The sequence below is a fragment of the Protopterus annectens genome, chromosome 5.part0 (genome assembly GCF_019279795.1).
Source record: "Protopterus annectens isolate FY-2018-M chromosome 5.part0, PAN1.0, whole genome shotgun sequence".
NCBI classification, from domain to species: Eukaryota; Metazoa; Chordata; order Ceratodontiformes; family Protopteridae; genus Protopterus; species Protopterus annectens.
This window is the reverse complement of record NC_056735.1, coordinates 876,820,320-876,842,635: the sequence shown is the minus strand read 5'-3', so window position 1 is coordinate 876,842,635 and position 22,316 is coordinate 876,820,320. Positions and strand designations below refer to the sequence as shown.

The 22,316-nt window shown below is 37.3% G+C and overlaps 1 protein-coding gene across 2 annotated transcripts in view; it reads right to left on the bottom strand.

Annotated features, from left to right (window-relative positions):
- XRRA1 (X-ray radiation resistance associated 1) overlaps positions 1 to 22,316 on the bottom strand; it is a 1,524,348-nt gene that overhangs the window by 718,331 nt on the left and 783,701 nt on the right. For both annotated transcript variants that reach the window (XM_044072671.1, XM_044072672.1), the window contains one exon: positions 4,845 to 4,976. In XM_044072671.1, coding sequence (XP_043928606.1) covers positions 4,845 to 4,976 — 132 coding nt within the window. The remainder of the gene's footprint in view (positions 1 to 4,844; positions 4,977 to 22,316) is intronic.

Here is a 22,316-nt window from a genome sequence, read left to right as displayed (position 1 = left end):
CATATCTATCCATGATCCTAGACTCTCTATTAGGAGGATGGATAGATGTGGATGTTTCAGACACTTCCTTTTTGGTGGCTGCAGCTACCACCATGGCATCAACAGGCACTCCCTTGGTCAAAAAGGCTTTGTCCACTGGGGCAGAAATAAACTTGTTCGGTTTCCGAGCGACAGGTTCCATGGCCTCCGGCGACTCCCACACCTTATGAGAGATCAGGTCCATGAGTTCATAATAAGGCAGAGACTCCCAAGAAGTGGAAGGTTGAGACCCAAAAGCCTTTAAGAGCACTGACTCATCCTCAGTAGGGGTTTTGGACTGCCAACCACCCCTCTGATTCAGGAGCTCTAATATCTCTGCAAAGGAGATATCCTCAGAGGGGGCTCGAGGGGACCCTTCTGACTCATCCAGGTCAGTGTCAGATGTCAAAGACTCCTGTGGGGAGTCCAAGTGCCGTGCCTCCTCTTGCACAATCTCTTCCTGGGCACCTCCTCAGTGGGGGGATCTAGGGAGGTCTCGGAAGAGCAGGGAATACCCTGTGGGGGTACTTGAGGCTCAGGGTCTCTACGCTTCAGGGGTCTGGTAGATGAAGAAGCGGACACAGGAACTTGAGGGGAAAGGGAAGGCCGAACCGATGCCGATGATGTCTTAGGAGACATGACTCTCCTCATGGCGTCGAAAGCGCCATGGCTCTGACGAGAAGGGGTAGACGGACCCGAATGGACCATCTGATCCTCCCGCAGAGAAACCATAGGCTCTGAGCCAGAGGTAGGAGCCAAGCTCATCCAAGCCGAAGCCCCAAGAGGAAGAGTCGGCACTGACATATCAGTCCGACTCTCCTTCCCAGACCCGACAGGAGAGCGTCGGCTCCTAGTGTCCTTGGTTGGCACCGAGGACGTCCGAGTAGATGGAACCAATAAAACCGGTGCGGGTCTCGGTTTCAAGGGTTCAACAATCATCGGGTCCAGCTCCTTTGGCTCCAAGGGTCCAGTACGGCTCGGAAGAGGAGTAGTCAAATCCGGTTCAACGGTCTTTGGCTCCGACGAAGTGGTCGGTGCTGACAACAATTTAGCAAGTCCTGGTGCCCTTAAAAGCTTCTGCACTAGCCGATCCATATCCAAATCAGAAAGGCTGACCGAAGACTTAGAGGAATGCACCAAAGGTGCTGACTGGAGCAGAGGAGATGAGGGGACCTCGGAGACCAGGTCCAAGACTGGGAGCTGGCTCCGAACCAAAGGGACACTCGGTTCCGAGAGCTGTGGAGCCAATGACCCTGTACCCACTAATCTTTTTGCCCTCTTGGTCTGTTTGGAATCAGAAGACTTTGAAGATTTTGACGAAATTCTGGCACTTTCCTGACTACCCAACACCAGAAAAAGAATGCTGCAGTAATCCCCTATCTATAAGTTTTCTCCTCTTTTCTAAGAGAACCCTCGATGAAAAGGAATGGCATATACTGTAGGAGTCTTGGAGGTGTTTAGCCCCCAGACAATAGACACATTGGACATGTCCATCCGTAACGGACATTTTCTGTCCACAATCTGGACACTTTTTAAACCCCAATTTGGGGTGAGATTTCTCTCTCTCATCAGACATTCGTTTAACAGAACACCACAAAAAAATACCTGTAAAGGCTAAATACAGGGCTTACTAAGCCCACACTAAGAAAACTAATAACAATTAAAGATATTAAGACTAAATAGGGCCAAGAAAGGGCCTAACACCAAGAAAACAGAAAACTACGCACAGCGTAGATCTCTACAAAAACTAACCTACTTAACTATATTATTTTAAACTAGAAACACACTGAACACTAACAATCACCCAAAAGACAAGAAAAAGAGTTTTTTTAACTTGCAATTTGTCAAAATGGTCTGAGCTAACTGGATCACCAAGATCTCTCTTGCTGCGGCAAACTAGATCTGAGGTAATTCCAGCAGTGCATTATGGGATAAGGGGCTTGGTCTCGAGCTACTGGCAAACCTTGAGCTTTGCTATCGGCCGTGTCGGAGCCGAGGATTGGCTCTGAACCCATCAGTGAGAATAAACGGCGAGATTTAACAACTTCACATACTATATTCCAGGGTTACTATATCTCTCACAGAAGCCACAAACTAACCCTGTCATGACATCTAGTGGGAATTGTTAGCTACTGCAGATTAATAGCAAGCAGAAGAAAAACTGCATGTACATTAAAAACATACAAAAGGAAAAATTCAGTTTAATATACTATGTATTCATGAGGACGGCCGCAGTGGTGCAGCGGTTAGTGTTGCTGCCTCACAGCAAGAGGTTCTCTGGTTCGATCCTCGGCTGGGGTGCCTTTTTTGTGGAGTCTGCATGTCCTCCCTGTGGTCGCGTGGGTTCCACCGGGTGCCCACATTGCAAAGACAAGCTGTAGGTGGATTGGACACTCTAAATTGGCTTTAGGCGCGAGTGCGTGCATGTGTGTGCCTTCTGTGGAAGGTTGGGTGCCGGGCTGGCAACTCGACGCAGTAAACCTCCACTGCCAATCATGAGCAAACAGGTGATCTGCTGTGACGACCCCTAACCAGGAAAAGCCGAAAGAAGAAGAAGATACTATGTATGCTTGAACTAAGAACATGAAGCTGTATACAATTTCGTAAAATTCTTTTTATCTAAACAAACTAAGATAAATTGATTAATCCTAATAATTATTTGTTGCTATGAGTAAATACAGGACTGTAATGTCTTTAAAGCAGACAGGAAAAAAGATGCATTTAAAACTGTTACTGTCAGAAACATATCTGTAATTCTTATTTAAATATAAATGTAATTCATATTAAATAAATCACTATTTACAGTAAAACATATGCTTATAAGACTGTTTAGATAAAAAGTAATTGCTAAATGTATGAAAACACAGTTCAAATGATCATTCTTGAATTTGATTGGCTGATAAAGTTCAGTAAAGAGAAACAGATTTAGAGGTCATGGCTACTTCCTGAAGGACAGCACAGATTGTTTATCATGAATTTGGGAGTTAACTGAAGCCTAATATTTTGACAAGTGGGGGAATTATTAGAGCTTGGCCAATGAATAATATTTTAGGTAACATTATCAATCTGATTAAAGTTACTCTGTCTTCAAATGTGAAGAACAGTCTGTTCCAACTGTCAATAGACTAGTAATTGAGATTATAAATTGTTGGTAATTAGATGCGAGTGATTTTTTATAATTATATTCAATAATGATACCTAGATATTTAATATGCGTGCCCTCCCAGTTTATGTCTCTTTTTGATCTAAGTTTCATAGTAACATTTTTATTCACTAGAAGTGCCTGAGTTTTGTTGTGATTGAATTTTAGACGAGAGATGTTTGCAAAGAAGTCTAGATTATGTAATAGGTGATCTACTGAATTTTCAATATCATTAAAAGTTATTAGTAGGTTATCAACAAACAGTTGTATCTTGGGGGATAATTTGTCAGACACTTTATATCCTTTAACGCTGTCATTGTTTCTACCATAATTTGCAAGAGGCTCAATAGCCAGGGCAAAGAGTAATGGGGAGAGGGGGCAACCCTGTTTAGGCCCTCTTAATATTTCAAATGGGCTAGACAGATAAGATCCAATCTTTACATAGGCTATGGACTTTTCATATAGTTTTTTTAACTAATCCTATAAAGCCTGGGGAGAAACTGTATTTTTGCAGAGCTTTAAACAGATATGGCCAATGTAGGGAGTTGAAAGCTTTATTTATATCAACGCTTAAAATAGAAAGCTCATTTTTTATGTTTGCTAAATCTGTTAAGGACAGTAATCTAATTACATTGTCTTGTACCTTTCTGTTTTTGATAAACCTGGTTTGGTCTTCATGAATTAATATTGAAAGAATATTATTTAATCTGTCTGCTAAGATAGACATGAATATCTTGTAATCATTGCTAAGCAAAGAAATTGGCCTGTATGATGTGCAAAGGTTGGGCTCTTTATTTGGTTTTAGGATCAGAAGGATGATAGAATATTTCCATGAGGGAGTGATGTTTGCTGTAGTTTTAACTTCTTGGAATGCATTGAGTAAGATTTTATCAGGTAAGAGTTTATAAAATTATGGAATTAGACCATCCAGCCCTGGTGCCTTTTTTGTCTTAAGACTTTGCATTCGTTCCTTTAATTCTTCAAAGGAAAGGGATTTGTCTATGTTATTAATATTGTGTTTGGACAACTTCTTTTGAATATTATTAGCAAGAATGTTGTCTATACTTTTATCACTTGTAGATGAGTTATTATTATTAATATTCTTGCAATGGTTTTTAAAACATAATAAGATACTTTTTAGACCTGTAACTTTCATAGTTTGATTATTTCTAATGTATATTATTTCTTTTATATGACTTTTTTCATTTAAATATTTAGATCTAATTGCAATCCTGTGAATACTCGTGGGATTAATTGAGTGTAAGCCCCATTTCCACCATGCAGGCATAATTTTCTCACCAGTTTCATTGCACTGATTCACTTGTATAGTGTAGTGTTGTACTCCAGTTCTAAGAATTTTTAAACTGCATTGTCACTTTAGAATGCATATTAACATACATACATACATAAAAATATTGTATTTAAAAATAATCAGAAGGATATATTTAGAGGACTATAGGAAAATGTTTTTTCCTTGAAAATATTGAGACTGCTACCTAAATTCTCATTCTTCTTTTCAAATAATATACCACTTTTGCTACATGTCATATCACATAAACTTCAGGTCTAATACATGGTTAGTTATCAAATGTTTACATCACACATTGAAACTAGGACTTGCAGCAAAAGAATATACTCTAGTAAACTATAGGGATCTATCACAAATTAAATAGCAAAATCTTACTTTGTTATCTGCTAGGCTGAGGAATCTCAGTTCTGGAAATGGCAGTACAAACTCAGTAGATAGACTTTTCATTCTAGCAGAAGACTCCTTGCTATAACGAGGAAGCACATCTTCAGCCATGCTTGAAAATGTCTGAAAAATTATAAGAATTCACTTCACATCATGAGCATGGAAATCAGTTTCTGTACAGAATAATCCCCCTTTATGTCCAACTGCAAACATTAAAGCCTCTATGACTTTTCCCATTACCAAATTTATTGATCATAAAGTTAGAGATGTGCTGGATAACGATTTGTGTTAGCATGCATTTTTTAAGGATATAAAGTCTGAAACTCAAGTGTGTACCATTGTTTAGTGACTTCAATCCTCAGTGAGTTGCCAGAAAACCACATATTTTATAGGACTAGATCAAAAATATGAGAGAAAAATCTGGGCAGTCTGCAAAAATGTGGACAGTTGAGAGGTATAAGTACATCAGTAGACTCTCCTGACTACGACAATTTTATGACTTCTGTGCTTGCAACTTTCATAGAGAGATCAAATTAGACAGCTGCTGAAATCACTGTCTTTTAACTTCACTTTCTGCTTTGCAATATGGCAGCAACTTCCCTCGCCATCTTGCTAACTGAAAATACAGTGCCCCTAGGAAAAAGAGAAAGGGGACTATTTCTGGTGTCCTGGCCAAATTTCCCTATTCATTATCAATGCCACTTCGTATCTCCCCTGAAAACAGATTATGTTTAGTGAAACCTACCAGTCAACAAAAGTGAATAAAAATAATAACACTACTACTAATAATAATAATAATAATAATATTTCACAGCAGTGTATATTAATGAATTACTGGGATGGCACTTTATCTGTAAAGCAAGAGTGCTATTCTTGGCATGAGGGAATACACACATACACAAACACACACACACACACATATATACATCTTCCCCTACTGATACAGATGCTTAAAAGATGCAGTGACCGAAACTGAGAGCTTAAATAACATACTGTGCAAATTACAGGGAGGACAGTTACTCACTAAAACAACAAACATATTTTCATGGATGCAGACCATGAAGTGTAAAATCCAAGATTTAATAAAAAACCAAATAATAAAATCACAATGAGTTAAGTGCTTTCACCCATTGCGAGCACAGGCTTCATCAGAACTAATGTTTTCTTAAGAAACAGTTACAATTTAAATAATTTCATTGACGCCAAAAGCGTGAACATATTTAAAGTTACAGGTCCTAAATAAATAACCAACAACATAAATTCAACAATATATTGTCTATTTAACCATTAAAAACCTAACATTTTTGACTCAAAAGTAATACATCTAAAATGCCTAAAATTAATAAATCTCAAATGTTCTGAAATAGATAAAATATAATATACAATAGGTACCCAAAAGTATATATACAATTGCTAATTGAGCATATTTAACAAAGGCTTTACAGAAATAAAATCGGTAAGCCCTGGGGGGGGGGGGGGTAGATGCATCTGTAAATAGTTGCCACCACAGTTCCTTATATGATAACAGACCTTTATAATTTCCCCCTTTCGGGTCTATCCTAATACTGTCCAAAATAGCAAATAAAAAGTGGTGCTTGTCACCGAATGTTTTTATATGCCTGTATAATGCATTTTTTCATCTTTCTTTTTGATAAAGTACACGTGATCAAAAATACACTTGTTCAACTGCCTTTCGGTCTTTCCTATCTAAAAAGCCGAACAGGTACAACATTTAGCTAAATATATTATTAGTTTTGACTTGCAATTCCCCTGTCTAAACTTAATAAAAGACCTGATGTATGTACTGCACAATTCATTAATAGGGGTCCAGATGATTCCAATACTAGTAGTGTAGGACAGATTACAAATGCAGAAATAGTAGTTAGAAGGAAGATACCTATGACAGATATTCATCCGACTACTTCTAATGTTCAGCCAGCATGTACCCCTTTCCCTATAGCGCAACAACAACGCGCAGGGAGACAAAGATCTATGAGCAGGGGTCGTCAGAAAAGGAAGGGCTCAGGCAACGAACAACAAGGCCCCACATTAAAGAAAATGTGGGAGAGAATGGGGATTCGTTGATTATTAATATCTCCAACAGGGTACTTAGTAAGTATAAGGAGCAAGTACTTAATAAAGGGTTGAGTTTCATTCCCACTAGTAATGGTGATTTGGTTGACTCCATTATAGATGTCAAGACTTTTGTCAGGAATATACAGTTGAAGTTAGATTTTGGGAAAGACACCGTAGGTAGAGTGGATGTGGGATTTCGTCCTAATAGTTTGTATGTACCTCAATTACATCCATTACTGGACGTGTTCTCTAGACTTGTAGAGAAAGATATTTATTCGTATTTTGAGACTGGTATTCGACCCAGATATACACCTAATTTGAATTTTTATCAGAGACAGGCTCTGAATACATCGAGGACAGATTCGTCTATAGTCATTAGGCCAGCTGACAAGGGAGGGCCCATAGTAGTGATGGATACATGTGGTTATAGTGAAATTATGGGTGAACTCCTGAATGAGGATGTTTTCTATCAATGAGCTAATATGGCGATGGTCACCGAAAAGGTTTTTAGTGTATATAACATGTTAGATGATTTGTTGTTAACTGGAACAGTGTCTACAGACCTATATAACTATTTGAAGGTTAGAAATCCAAGATTACCCATTATACAAGGTCTTCCTAAGGTGCATAAATCATTGTTGAGACCACCGATGAGACCTATCGTTGCAGGCCAGGGATGGCTCACAGAACCAATGTCGGTTTATATTGAGCACTTTGTTCGACCCTTGGTGGATGCAGTTCCACATATTTTAAGAGACAGCAAACAATTTTTACTTGAATTGTATGAATATTTAAAGCAGTTGAATGATTCTTGTGAATATATATTGGTGACTCTTGATGTGGTGAATCTTTTCACTGTGATTCCTAATAATGTGGGTGTTATGTATATGCAGCGGTTTTTACATTCTCATTCCACTTACACGGATGAGAGGATAGATATGCTTTGTTTATTTATGGGGACTATCTTGCATAATAATGTTTTTATGTTTGGTGAGTCCATATTTATACAGAAAGATGGCGTAGCTATGGGCACCCCGTGTGCCAACAGCTACGCCAACATAGTGATGGCATATTGGGAGGAGGATTTCTTCTTTCAGACAGATTATTTTAAGGAAAAGGTGGGGTTCTATAAGAGGTTTGTGGATGACCTCTTTTTTATTTGGCATGGTGATGTTGGTAGCTTGCTGCTATTTGTTGAAGAGGTGAATAATTCCACCAATTTTTTGAAGTTTACACTTTGACACTCTAAGGAATCTATATCATTCCTAGATGTTAATATGAATAGGCTTTCTTGTGGGTTGTTGAATACGTCTATACATAGGAAGTTGTGCTATAAGAATGCTTTATTACACCGACAGAGCATGCACCCTAGATACGTGTTTGACAACGTTTTGAAGGGACAACTTATGAGAGCCTCCAGGCTTAATCCTAGTTGTGATGGTTATCAGGAGGAGGTAGTTAAGTTAAGTATGTTCCTTGAGAGAGGCTATACTGATGAAGCATTTGATTACATGACACGGGATGTTAGTGTTCTTAGATCCACCACAGCACAACCATATTTCTCTGATGGTTATGAGAGAGAAGATGATAATAAGACTGTTGTATCAGAGGTGTTAAGAGCTCCTTTGTTTTATACTAAGGATGCTGTGTTCATTAAAAATTCCTTGATTAAATATTGGGAGGTACTTAGACTTGATCATGACCTAAGTGAGTTGGTGGGTCCAGAACCCAAGATTGCATATAAGAATAGACCTAATCTTAGGAGTATGCTATGCTATAAGAAGGTGTCTGGAGAAAGGGTTAAACATTGTGATTTTGATTACAATACCATACCTTGTGGTAGATATAATCAGTGTGTGGCTATTGATACTAGTACTACTTTTCTTAATCCTAACAACAACTTTATCTATAGATTTAGCACAGGGACTGACTGTATGAGCAAGAATGTTATTTATCTAGCTAGATGCCAAGCCTGTACATCCTATTATATTGGAAAGACTAATAGGACCCTGAGAGAGAGAATCAGGGAACATCTATATCATGTCAGACTAGGCACGGATACTAATGCCCTAGCTAAACACGTTAAGATGTTAGGACCTCAACATACTTTTTTGTTTTGTGTGGTACAGGAGGTGTTAGAGAGCAGCAGAGGAGGTGATCTGATTAATCACACGTTGGAATGTGAGATGAGGTGGATTATAATGTGCAAGGCTGATAAACCACCAGGCCTTAATGAGAGAGTCAATATTAGACCCATCCTTAGGAAGAGGAGATGTTTTAGACCCAAGAAATGATATGACATACATAATATAGTAGGTTCCTTGATATGTATGTAGTATATTATGTTCATTCATTACACACATATACAACGTGTATTTATCCAATATTCATTGAACTGTTTTGCATAGTAATTGTTTGTCAGTTTTATGCATTGTGTTTTTTAGGATATGTTCTTTCCATATAGACTATGTATTTTAAACCCAGAATTATGTTGTTTTTGTTGTTAGCTGTTACTAGCCTCTTGATACTGTGGTATAAAGTTGGATAGGATTTTTAATATACACTGTATTTTTAAATATACATTGTATTTTTTATATATAGGTACTTTTTTATATATATATATATATATATATATATATATATGTATTTTTAGGCATATTTATTGTTTGTACACATAGTTTTAGATACTCTACTATCCTCATTATATTACACATGCGTAAACATTTTTTTGCTTGGGGATAGTAGCCATTGCTGTATATATTAAATACATAATTATTTAATTAAGTTATGTCTTTAGCCAATAGGATTTAGTCAGCTACTATTTAAACTGTTGAATAGTTAGATGAGATTATACGTCTGAGGAAGCCTTTGGGTGAAAGCGCTTACGTTTTGTTCAATAAATAGAACTGTTCTTTTTCCTTGTCGTGTTTCACTGTGTGGAAGTTAAGTTGGTGCCATAGGACTTTATATCTTGGATGTTTTTCACCCATATCTGGAGTTATTCTGCCTGTGACCCTGCATCAATTGGTGTGTTTTGTTATATTAATCTATTTTGCGGGGTCCGAGCTCCGTTGGTTCGGTGCGTTGGTGTGCTTGATTAATAAAAGACCTGTTCACATTATCTAGTCTTATACCATCACTCAAATTTATAGTGTGACACCAATTACAGCTACCACATTTGCTAGTATGTTTAGCAGAAAGTTTATTAGCCATTGGGCCCCATTCCAAATAGTTCTTAATATTTGGCCCCATTTTATTAACGAAACAGTGATGATGACCTACTATATTTGATACATCAATGTCAGCCAAAATTATATTCCAGTTACTATTCAATATTGCTTTGATTCTAAACATATAAGGACTATATTCCAAGACACAGGCTCTACTGTAATTCATTTCTGTGTCAGCTCCCTTATCGATGTGTGAAATATCTAAATTATCTGAATTAATGTGATTGTATCCTAATAAAGGGGTGTATTTTTCCCCCATTCGCCTATAACTTGCTTACTAACCTGAAACATCATATTTGTATCATAACCTCTATCTTTAAATAGGGATGTGATATAGGCTGTTTCCATCAGCATGTCCGATTGTAAGGAGATCATCCTGACAGCTCGGATTAGCTGTCCCTTATATATGTTTTTTAGTAGTTTTTTTACGATGATTACTGGATAATTCCAAATAACTGTTGGAAAAAGTGGTTTTCCTATGTATTCTAGATCAAAATTGCTTTCCATCTTTAAATACATAGGTGTCAAGATACACTAACCCTTCCTGACTGCTAGAGGAGGTGAATTTTAAGCAATTGCTACTGGAATTGATATAATCCAGAAATTTAATAAAAAATATCTTTACTGCCATCCCATAAGATATAAATATCTTTACTGCCATCCCACAAGATATAAATATCATCCAAAAACGTGAATAGTATTTGATATATTTATAAAATTCACTTTGAAATACTATGGACTCCTCCCAGTCCAGCATAACCAGGTTTGCAAAAATGGGGGCAAAAGCAGCCCCCATTGCTACGCCCCTGGTTTGCCGGAAATATTCACCTTCATAAAAGATGTGGACATCCTACAAAAGGGCCTCATGGAAACAGATGCCTGGTGTCAAAGCCATGGCCTCAAGCTCAATGCCAAAAAGTGCATTGTCATCCCTTTTGGTAAAAACTCTGTACTCATGAGCTACTGAGCTACCACATAGGTGGTAATCTACGTAACACTGAAAGTGTGATGATACCTTGGGACTCAGGTGGACAGTAGTCTCTCCTTTGATAATCACATCACCACAGTAGTCAGGAAATCCTTCTAAGTGGCACACCTCATCACAAAAGGTTTCTCACCCAGGAAAAATGAGGTCATTGTTCCCCTCTACTCATCACTCATTAGACCCATTATAGAGTACAATGCCCCTTTTGGTATGTACCTCAGAAGACATCTACAATAACTGGAAAGGCCACAGAAATACCTCACAAAGAGGATTACTAGCCTCAGACAGATGCCCTATGCAGACAGTCTCAAAAAACTCAAGCTTTACTTTGAAGCATATTGCCTACTCAGAGGCGATCACTGCCTAACATACAAAGCTATGTCAAACCCAGAGCTGTTGGACATGCTCCGCTTAAAGAAATCACAATCTCTCCGAGCTACACGCTCTAGGGACCTAAACCTTGTCACTACAATAAACAGAACATGCTGGAGGGATAGATTCCTGTTCCATAGACTTCCCATACTCTGGAACAAACTACCTATCTATATCAAACAAAGCTCCTCATTAGCACTCTACAAGAAAAATCTTGATGACTGGATGGGAAATAGGAAATTCACCCCAGGGATCACCTCTGTGGCTCTGCTCGACAGGGGCACAGGAAAACAATTTTCTTGGGTGGCGAAAGCCAGGGTACCTTTTTGGCTAGGCTTATATAGGCCCTAGGGCCAATAGCCTAGTACCTACCTTTGAGATTTCCATTTTTAAACAAGAGTTTATGTAGGTGAATACACTAATGGTTCCTATCTGCATAATATTGATATCCAAACATTATCTGTATTGTACTGTATCATCCACTATTTTCCTTTCTGCTTTCCTATATTACAGTTCAAATATTTTAATATTTTTCCCATGTTTACAATTATCAGTGTTTTTATCTCTTCAAAATAATCCTGTCTTTGCTTTTTGTCTGCAAAATCAGATATCATCATAATTCTTATCAGCCTATCCTTCTTTTCTATATCTATAGCAGATGCATTCCCAGTCTCGAATAATACATGATCCGGCAACGTTATATCAACATGTTTAAATACCACCATTCCTGATCATCTCTTTATTCTTAAATGTCAAATTATTACCCTTCCCCATAATAAATCAAGCTGTTGTTTTTTATTTAAATTTGTCATAAATTTAATAAATATCTGTTTTCACATTCCCACACCACTCATGACTAATTATACTACTTACATTCAAAGTAACACGGTTTAAGTCCACCTTTTCATTTTTGTTATCATCATCATCATTATTGTAATCATTAACCCCATTTTTCCCCATTTTTCTATATGGGGTTATGGTCAACTATCATATCACCATCTCTTGTGCTTCAATGCCACTCTCCTACCATCTTCAACAGATGCCTGACTGTCACATATCTTCTTTTACACAATCCATTCATCTTTTTGCTGACAGCACAATCTATTCTCTTTGACCATCTCTGTAACTGGTGTTACTTGGGCTTCTGCTCTGATTTCCTCATTTCTTCATCTGTGCCACAGTGTGCATTCTATCACCTGTCACAGGCACTTCACCACTATCATCTCCAGCTTCCTCAGCTGCTCTGCCTTCACTGTCCAAGCTTCTGTACCTAACAGTAGTACTGGTCTCACCACTGTTTTGTATACCTTACTTTTTCAACTTCCTTGTCATTCATCTGTAATATACTACCTCCAACACTTTGTGCCATTTGGTGGCAGCCCATCTACGTCTAGCTTTGACCTGCTCATTTAGGCTTCACTTCTCCCCAACCATCCCTCCCTAGTATTTGAAGCTGTTGACTTGTACCACTAATTTCATTTCTATCCCATTTCTCAGTTTCTACTAATTTCTCCCACTTGCTGCAATTACAACTGTCTTGTCTGTACTCAGCTATATCCCATGTACCTTCAGTTTTTAATCCACTCCCATATCCTTTACTAAAGTTCTTGCTCAGAGTTAACCTGTAATGCGATATTGTTTGCATACAGTAGCTTTGTTGATCTGTCCCTTCCAAGCTTTTTATTAATGTTATTCATAATGAGTATAACAGCAGTGGGCTCAGAGCTGAACCCTGATGTACACCCACTCCTACTGGGCATCCCTCTGTAAGTCTGAACACTATTCACAATCATATTATTGGGTCTTTCAACATAGCCTGCACTAATCCTGCCAATGTTTCCAGTATATCAAACCATCACAGGACTGCCTAAATCAGCTTTCCTGGAATCTTGTCATATGCTTTCTCCAAGCCTAGGAATGTCCATTTGGATTCTTTCTTTGTCTCTAGCTTCTTCTGAAATATCTGTCTGCTGCAAACATTGGGCCACTTGTGCTGCATCCTCATCTGATTTAAAACTGCTTATATCCCAGCTTTCTTTCGACTATTCTGCATATTCATTTATCATCATCATCTCCAGAATTTTCATGTAGTGTGACGGAGTTTCTTACTTCTCTACTGCCCACAGTTGTGAATATCACCCTAGTTCTTGTACATTGGTGTTAATATGCTTATTATCCAGTCATTTGGGTATGCCTTTCTCTCCATATTGCTATGATTATCCTCAGGAGCTTTTCCTTCCCTAACTCACCTAACATCTTTTCCTTTTTTAAAACAATAAACATCTTTATTAAACTATAATTTATGACATAGGCAATCATACATTTATATCAACAAAAACAAACCATACTGACGTATTTTCAGTTGCAAATGTTATATGTCACTTATAATCTAGCCAGTCATTGTCAGTTAAACATTACAAAGCTTATTCAATTCCAGTCTTTCCTTAAAAGTCATTCTTCCTCCAAAACATTAGTCTGCATGTACTGTTCTCACAATTCCCATTTTTATGTCATTTTCTCCTCCTTTTGCTAAAGATCCCACTTCCAGTTGTTTTATCTCTGCTACTATATTCACTACTTCTAATACAGTTGGTTTACATTTGGATTCCCATTTTCTTGCAATTGCTTTTTTGGCAGCCACCAGAATTAAAATCAGCAAAGTCTCACTATATCTAGGCAATACTGATTCTATATTATAGCTCAAAAAATCATTTCCTTATTTATATCAGTTAATTCACTCAGTATTTATGCTAAAATAGCATGGAATTTTTAAAGTCTGACAACTCATTATACTCACAACATTTACAATCTATATGATGAAAAATTCTTTGGAGTCTGCCTGGGATATAAAAATACCTATTCACACACTTCCAAACAAAGATTCTAAATCTTCTAGACTTTGTTCAATATTTGGGAGCCATACATATAGCTCCCCATTGTTTTTTTGTGAATTGCTTATCCAATCTCTCTATATGCCACATTAATTATCCCTTTTTCTAGAGTCTACTAAAATACTCCACCAGTACTGGCCTTTCACTTGGAATTCCCCTATTTCTTTCTCATTGCTTATACCCTTATATCAATCCTTGATAGGGAAGGCATTCTCTAGCCTGCAGTCTAAATGAATTCTTGGACTCTTCCCATTCTGTTACCCTTCCCTTACTGATTATTTGCTCCCAATACCTTTGTTACTTTGCCAGTTTTCTCCAGTACATTCCAGCAGCTTCCTATTTTCTGTGCCCCTAACTGCAGTCATCCCTATCGGCAGGTTCTCCTTTCTCCATACCCATGTTGGCTTTGTTCTTAAATACTTTCTGTAACTTTATTAATATAATATTCTGTATAGCTATTGTTATTTTCCTTAAGGATCTGCATAAAAAAATCCCAGTATCTCCTTGTTTCTTGAGCTTTGCCTGTTCCACCGTCATCCCTTTCCACTTCAAATTATAGCTTTCTGCTAGTACTATGTAAAGGAGCCTTAACTGCGCAGCTCTGAAATACCCCTTCAAATTGGGTAATCCCAAACCACCTTGTTCTGTTGGAAGGATCAGCTTATCACACTTGATTCTTGGCTGCCTGAGTGTAAATATAAATGGACTAAAAACACTGTCACTGCTTATATCTTGCTATCCAGTATCCATAACACAGAACTTCCAATTTCTCAGTTTTTGTATTACTTTTGTTCAGTCTCTTCCCATGTATCCTTAGCTACCATAACAGAATGATTTTAATCCGTACTCCTGAGTACATCATTTTATTATGTCCACATAATCATGGGTATTGCTGAACCAATTTGCATGTGCATAAAAGGTTTATGTCTATTGCCTTTGTTTTATCCTCATTCATTTTGTGTCCTAAAAGACTTGAAACTGTCTCAGAATGTTCCACAGCACTGAAATGTCCTTTCCTGGTTTTATCAAGTATAAACAATATCATATACAAATAAAGCCAACTTTTTCTGAATACCATACCAATTATATCCTTGAATTTTTGAGTCCATTATTTTCTTTGCTAACTGTTCTAAATATAACACAAATAAAACAGGGAAAAAGGCATGGTTCCCCTGCTCAAAAAGAATTTCTCTGACAGAAACCCTCTGACTTTAATTTTTGCCTCCAATTCCTCATATATCCTCCTAATCAACCTTATAAATTTATCAAGGAATGCAAATACTTCCATTGCTCTACTTGTAAAATCCCAGTGCTTTTCATCAAACCCCACCAACACTAATGGTATTTTCCTATATTTTGATTCCCTCTGGAATATCATTGTTCTATTAATGATGTCAAATGTTTGCCCCCTCCACAAAACTACATTGATCCATATATATCAATTTTGGCATCACCTTTGCTATTCTTTTAGCATTATAGACATAAACACTTTATAATCATGGTTTAGAATTGAAATGGGCCTGTATGAAGCTGGATCTGATGGCCGTTTACCATCTTTAGGTATTACAGCTACCTCTGCTTTCCTCCAGGATGTTGATGCTTCTCCTTTTAAAATACTGTTAAACAAAACCTTCCAGATCTTTTTCATTATCTTCCCTCCTAGTTTCCAAACTTCCACAGGAATACCATTTATTCCTGGGGACTTTTCTGTAGATTGATTATACATCACCATTTAATGTCATCATCTCCTGTGCTGTTAGTAAATAAGCCTCATCTACCTCTCACCTTGGCATGTGTAATTCTTCCATAAACATTTCCATCTGAACTTTTTCTTGATTTCCACAATTCTCTGTTTTATATGGATTTTCATAAAATATCTGAAATATTTCTAGTACCTCTACAGGATCTCTGGCAATTTTTCTTGTTGTAGGCTCCCCTAAGCTTGGCAACACCCCTTTCTAATTTCTGCTGCCTGAGCTGCTGTGCTAAAAGTTTTTGTGCTCTGTAGTTATTATCAAAAAACAGTTGCTTAACAGCAATCTGTCTAAACTGATGCACGTTCTCAAGGTAGTCCCTTATTTTCCATTTGGCCCTCTACAATTGCAGCTCTTCTTATACAGTGGGATTCTCCCTATCCTGCAATCCTGTAGTATTTGGCAGTCCCTCTAAATGATTCTTGTTACTTCTAAACCATACATCTATTTTTCTTTATTTCCACCCCAACTTTAAACTCTTTAATTTTATCCCACTCCCTAGCTATATTTTCAGAAGAATTTCTATCTTCTCTAATAACGCCCAAATATTTTCCACTGCCCACTCATTAAATTCATCTTTTTTTAACAGATAGGCAAGTGTCTCATTTTTATTTCATTTACCTGTATTTTTATTTTAGTTATCATTGGTGCATTATCTGAAATAGTAGATGCATATTGAAACTTTCAATTAAATGCACATACTATATAATTAGCCTATATGTATGTATATATATATATATATATATATATATATATATATATATATATATATATATATATATAATGTAGCCTAGCCTAGTTTTTGTACTTTGGGGAATAATATGTACATTTTCTCCTAACTCCTACTACTGAATTCACATCTTCCATGCCAAATATTTTCATTTTTTTTTCAAAAATCTGCCCTGTTTTGTTATATTTTCCCTTCTAGGCCAGATACAACCTCACTGTTGCAAATCATATTCCAGTCCCCACCTATAAGTAACATTCCATGCTGAAAAATGATTACTTCTTCCAGAATTTTCTTAAGCTCCACTGTACCAGTTTTAGGTGGTATATAAATACATGCCAGCATAATCCTCCTCCCTTGCCAGTAGCCCCTTAGTAGTACAAATCTACCATTACTATCTTTTTTCCTCTTCTATCACTATTAGAGCTCCTCTCACAATTAATATAAGTACTCTTTCTTTGTCCCAGATATTCTGCTGAATAACCCTCCTGAAATCCTTTCTTTATCAAATTCACATGCTTAGTTCTTTCCAAATGTGTCTCCTGTAGAAGAGCTATTTGCACTCTGCATTTTAATATAGTTCACTACTCTTTCTTTTTTGTATGTATCTGTGAGACCACTCATATTGAAAGAGAATATGGAAAGTGTCATGATTATAAGACTTTATTATTCCTACCTGTTATGTATAACATCTTTTTTTGATTTCTAGTTTCAGCTTTTGTATTAAATTCATACACTAATATTTGGCAGGTTTATATTTTATACAGTTGTTTCTTGTCATATCTATTTGAACCTATGTCACATCTTACAAAAATTTTTGTTATAAGAAAACTTCACAAATATAAAGAAAACAACCCCCAGAACACCCCAAAACCTATTAACTTAATAATAACACACAAAACTATGTACATCTTCAAATAATGTAGTTTAGCCCTCCTAATATGAACAATTGTCCCAGATTGACAGCCACACTCACAGGCTTAAATTAACCTATAATGAAGGATGGATATTCATGCTAAACTCAAAATATAGACTGTGCTTCAGTTTCCACTAAGTGCTGTCTGATTTTGTCTTATCTTTTTTTTCTCTCCCAAATGTAGAAAACAACTTGAATGCTTTCAAGAAAACATTATCGCCTAGTCATTGAAAGAAATAATTATTCTATTTATATTGCCTTCCCCTTATCAGATAGGGTCCATAGAGACATGAGAACCAGATACACAGTTGTCTTCCACTATACACATTGCACAATGAACATATATGTGCTACAGTGAAACTTTTCTTTATATTCAGTGTTCTTTTATTCATTTGCTTCCCCTTAAAACTTGTTATTAAATCAAGAAGAGGGCTTAATCCAGTCATTACCCTATGCAAACTTAAGAAAAAGTATATACATTTTTCTTATATCATGCTCTTTTGTCCATGCTTTTTTCCTGTTTGTACACTGCAGTGCCTACATTTCTTAAAACTGAACAAGAAGAAAGAAGGAAAATTAGGGGTACCTATTTACTTCAGTATCGCTATTACACATAAAAAATAAAAATGCTTCACTTTACAGCATGTAGTATATGTCATGTTTTACAAAAATACTATTAAGAACAAAGTTTTGTTTTACTTAACAGTCACCTTTTTCCTTCATCTTCCCCTCTCTTAAATGTTCTTCCAAACATTAATAACATGAAGTACAGCATTTGTTTTGGAGTCCTCTGTGAGTTTAACAAAGTCAAAACAATCCAATATTTACAGGTTTTATTGTTCCATCATACTTCACAAATGTAATTAATATATTGTAATCCCAGATTTATTTATCAGTTTCTGAATTGTTGGTACTCTTTCTGTTGATCTCCATCTCTCAAATCCAGCTGCTGGTTCATTTCCAACGTACTTCTGGTTCCTTCAGTTAACTCTTATGCTTTTATCTGCCTCTCAAGCATCTTCCTTTGGAACACTGGAAAAGGTTTCACTGACATAGTCACACTAAGGGCTTTATTATCAGAGGAATAAGAAGCAGGATCCCCTTCTGTTTAATACCTCACTTTTTATTGGACAAACTTTTGTATTTCCTCCCTAGCATGTTTTCCATCAAAAGTAATTTTGACCTTCCACGAAAAATATTTGGAAAATAGCTGGATACAGCAGCTTGAATCTCACACCTGCTTCTTGGCATTCCCTGATTGATGGAATAACTTTACACCCCTCCCTCTCACCTGGTGTACAGTGAGTAATCATTTTCCACAAACACCTTACTGTCTCTCATTTTTAGCACATTGTCCTTTTGCCACAATTTTGTCAAAATCAACCCTTTCTGCTGGCAGGATTGTATCTTTACTATTAAAGTTCTGGGCTGCTTTCTCATGGCCAGGTTTGGCGCATACACAATGTGCTCTTTCAATTAACAACTCCTGGTGTGGAATAACAGTCCAGTTGCTTATTTGTGCTTTTACAACATTTATGCAGTCTGTTCCTTCCAGTTTCTTTAGTCCAACAGAAAATCTCAGGTTTTCCCTATGCATTTGTCCTCTAGTTCTACCATTTTTTGGAACATTACTTTTTAAACAGTCTTTGGTACAACAGAAAACCTCAGGTTTTCCCTATGTGTTTTTTCCTCTAGTTCTACCATTTTGTTTGAAACATCACTTTTTTGAACAGTCTCATACTCAGCCAGCCTTTTCTTCATTTTGACCTCTGTTTTTTTGCCATTTTATCAGCTCATCTGACTATCTGTTTAAAATTGTTCAACCTTTTGTTACTTGTGTTGATATACTCCATGTTTTGTTTATTTTAATAAACTATGAGTACATTTCACTTACTTTTTCATCTAGATTACTGGAAGTCATGTTTTGCACTAAACCTGAGCCTAAACTGTTTTTTTTTTTTTTTGCTGAACAGCTACAGGATTCTTTTGAGCCAGTGTTTTCTCCTCTCTTTTTGTGATTGATTTTCTTTCAGGTTCTCTGAATTTCTTTTTCTAGGCTGTGTATTAACTAGCCAGTTAAAGAAATTTACCTAAGAAGACAAATTCACTGGCTATTTTTTCTAAATTTCTATTTTCACACTGGGAGAGCTGAAATTAAGCTGTTACTCAGTGTGCAGCCATCTTGGAAGACCTCCAACTCACCCATCTCAATCATATCTGCTGTGACATCATCTAAGCCTGCTGTTTCCTGACTTCATCCTCCTCAGTGTTGTTCTTATTTCTACTAGGGTGGGCTCCTACTCTTCTTTTATTGCAAGTTGTGTCTTGAGCAGTACAGCTACTCTAGGGTTTTCTACATTTAGAAGCTGCAGGAAGTACTTCTTCCATCTGCTTTTGATGTCCTGTGGATTGATGAGCAGATTGTTGCTGGCACCCCTTATGAAGACTACCTGATGACTATCTTTATTATCTTTCTATCTTTCCCTTGCAACCTGGTAGAGTTTTTTGTGCCACCTACTGAGTCACTTTCCAGAAGCTGGTAGAGTAATTCTGATGCCCTGTTCTTCAACACTGTAACTGCTCTCTTTGTTAGCCAACCAGTATTCCTTCTTAGCCTAGTTTGTCTTTTCAATCTCCCACTTTTCCCTACATTCCTTTTTATTTTGATGACTTTCTGAATTTCTGCATTCCACCACTAACTTTCCTTATTACCTTTTTCCATGTGTGTCTCAGCTGCATACCTGTTCAATAGTCCTCACACATACTGCTTTAAGGCACTGCAATTTGTGTAAGCTTCTCCTATTTCTTCTTCTTCCTGAGGTGCTACAGCCCTAAGTATTTCATTGAACTCTTGTGCTTTCTCTCCAGTCAACTTCCAGGTGTTTGGCCTAGTCTCTGTTGACCTTAATAGCCTTCTGACTACTGCTTGCAGCTGCACCTGATTGTGGCAATCAGTGGTTTATGCTATCAGCTATTTCACTGGGGATGACATTGCAATCACTTATTCAACCCCAGTGCCCATTCCTTACCTGAAGGAAGTCTACCTGAGTTGCATGTTGGTCAGTCTTGTATGCAATCTTTTTACTGTCTCTCTTACTGAACTATGTGTTGGCCACCATCAAGACATTTGACAGACAGACAGAAATGTAGAAACAGTCCTCCTACCTTGTTCTGTTTGTCCTAATATGTGGTTTTAGGTCCCACATTATCAACAGCAACTCATGCTGTCCTGCTTTATCGATTTGGTCCTGGAGCTGCTTCTTCACCATCACAAATTTGCTGTGGGGCACAGGCCGAGATTACAGATACTGCCCTATACTTACTCTGGAATCTGATTGCAATGAGTCTATCACTAATTCTTATAACATCCCTCATTGTGTTCTACAGTCTCTCCCTCACCATTTCAAGTTTATCCACCGCCTGAGTAGTAGTTCCTGGCTCCAAAGCCAAGAGGCTTTGTTGTACTGCTCTTTCATCTTATTTCTTGGATTCACAGGATGCCCAGCTTCCAGTCTGTATCCTGTCATCGAACATATATTGAATGTAGCAATCCTTCGTTAATGTTTTGCAGGTAAACTATGTCCATCTTACCCTCAACAGAGCCATATCAGGTAACCCAAGCTGTGCAGTTGGACGCCAGTTCAGCATATCTATCCAGCACTGTGCAAGTTAACTGTGTACACTGTAAATACACCTTACACCTTATAACTGATAGTACCATTAAAACAACTGAAATAAGACCATATTTAATATGTGACATCTACACAGTCACTGAGAAATGGTTAAAAACCATGGACAGCACACCGGCAGTGCAAGCCTATAGTGCCTTCCACAAATTTAGACCAGCTACTGCACAGATATGGACTAAAAGTGGAGGTGTCTCAGTTTACATCAAAAACAAATATACTTCAAGGTTGGTGAAACAGAAGGATGCACTTGAGCTTTTTCACGTTCAAATCACCTTAGACAAAATCCCATACCACTTCCTTACAAGCCATAGGTCCCCCTCTAAGCATACTGGAAACACTTACCATCCAACCCAATACCATATTCATGGGCACTTTCATTACCACACTATTAAGTGGGAACTCTATATGACATCAAATGTACAGGCACAGAGATTCCTTGATTTTTGTAAACACAAACTCCCTGAACCAGTTTGCCAGGGTGCAAAGCAGGTGTGCAAACATACTGGAACTGGTCCTTACTACTACTGGACAGCTCTGCACATCTCCTAGTGTAATGTCCTCTCTGCTAAGATGATAACACAAAACAATCTCCTTTGAAGTAAAAATAAAATGCAGAAACCCAGCTAACCTTGGAATGTTCAGGAACTACACTAAGATGAACTTCCTACTATTAAGTAAGAAGCTGGCAAAATTTCAAGCCCACATAAACCCCAACAACATTGCTGTCTAGGCAGAACTGTTCACAGAAACCCTATACAAGCATATTAATAGCGACATACAGGCAGCTGTACCCACTAGGAATAAGTACAAAACTAACTCAAAA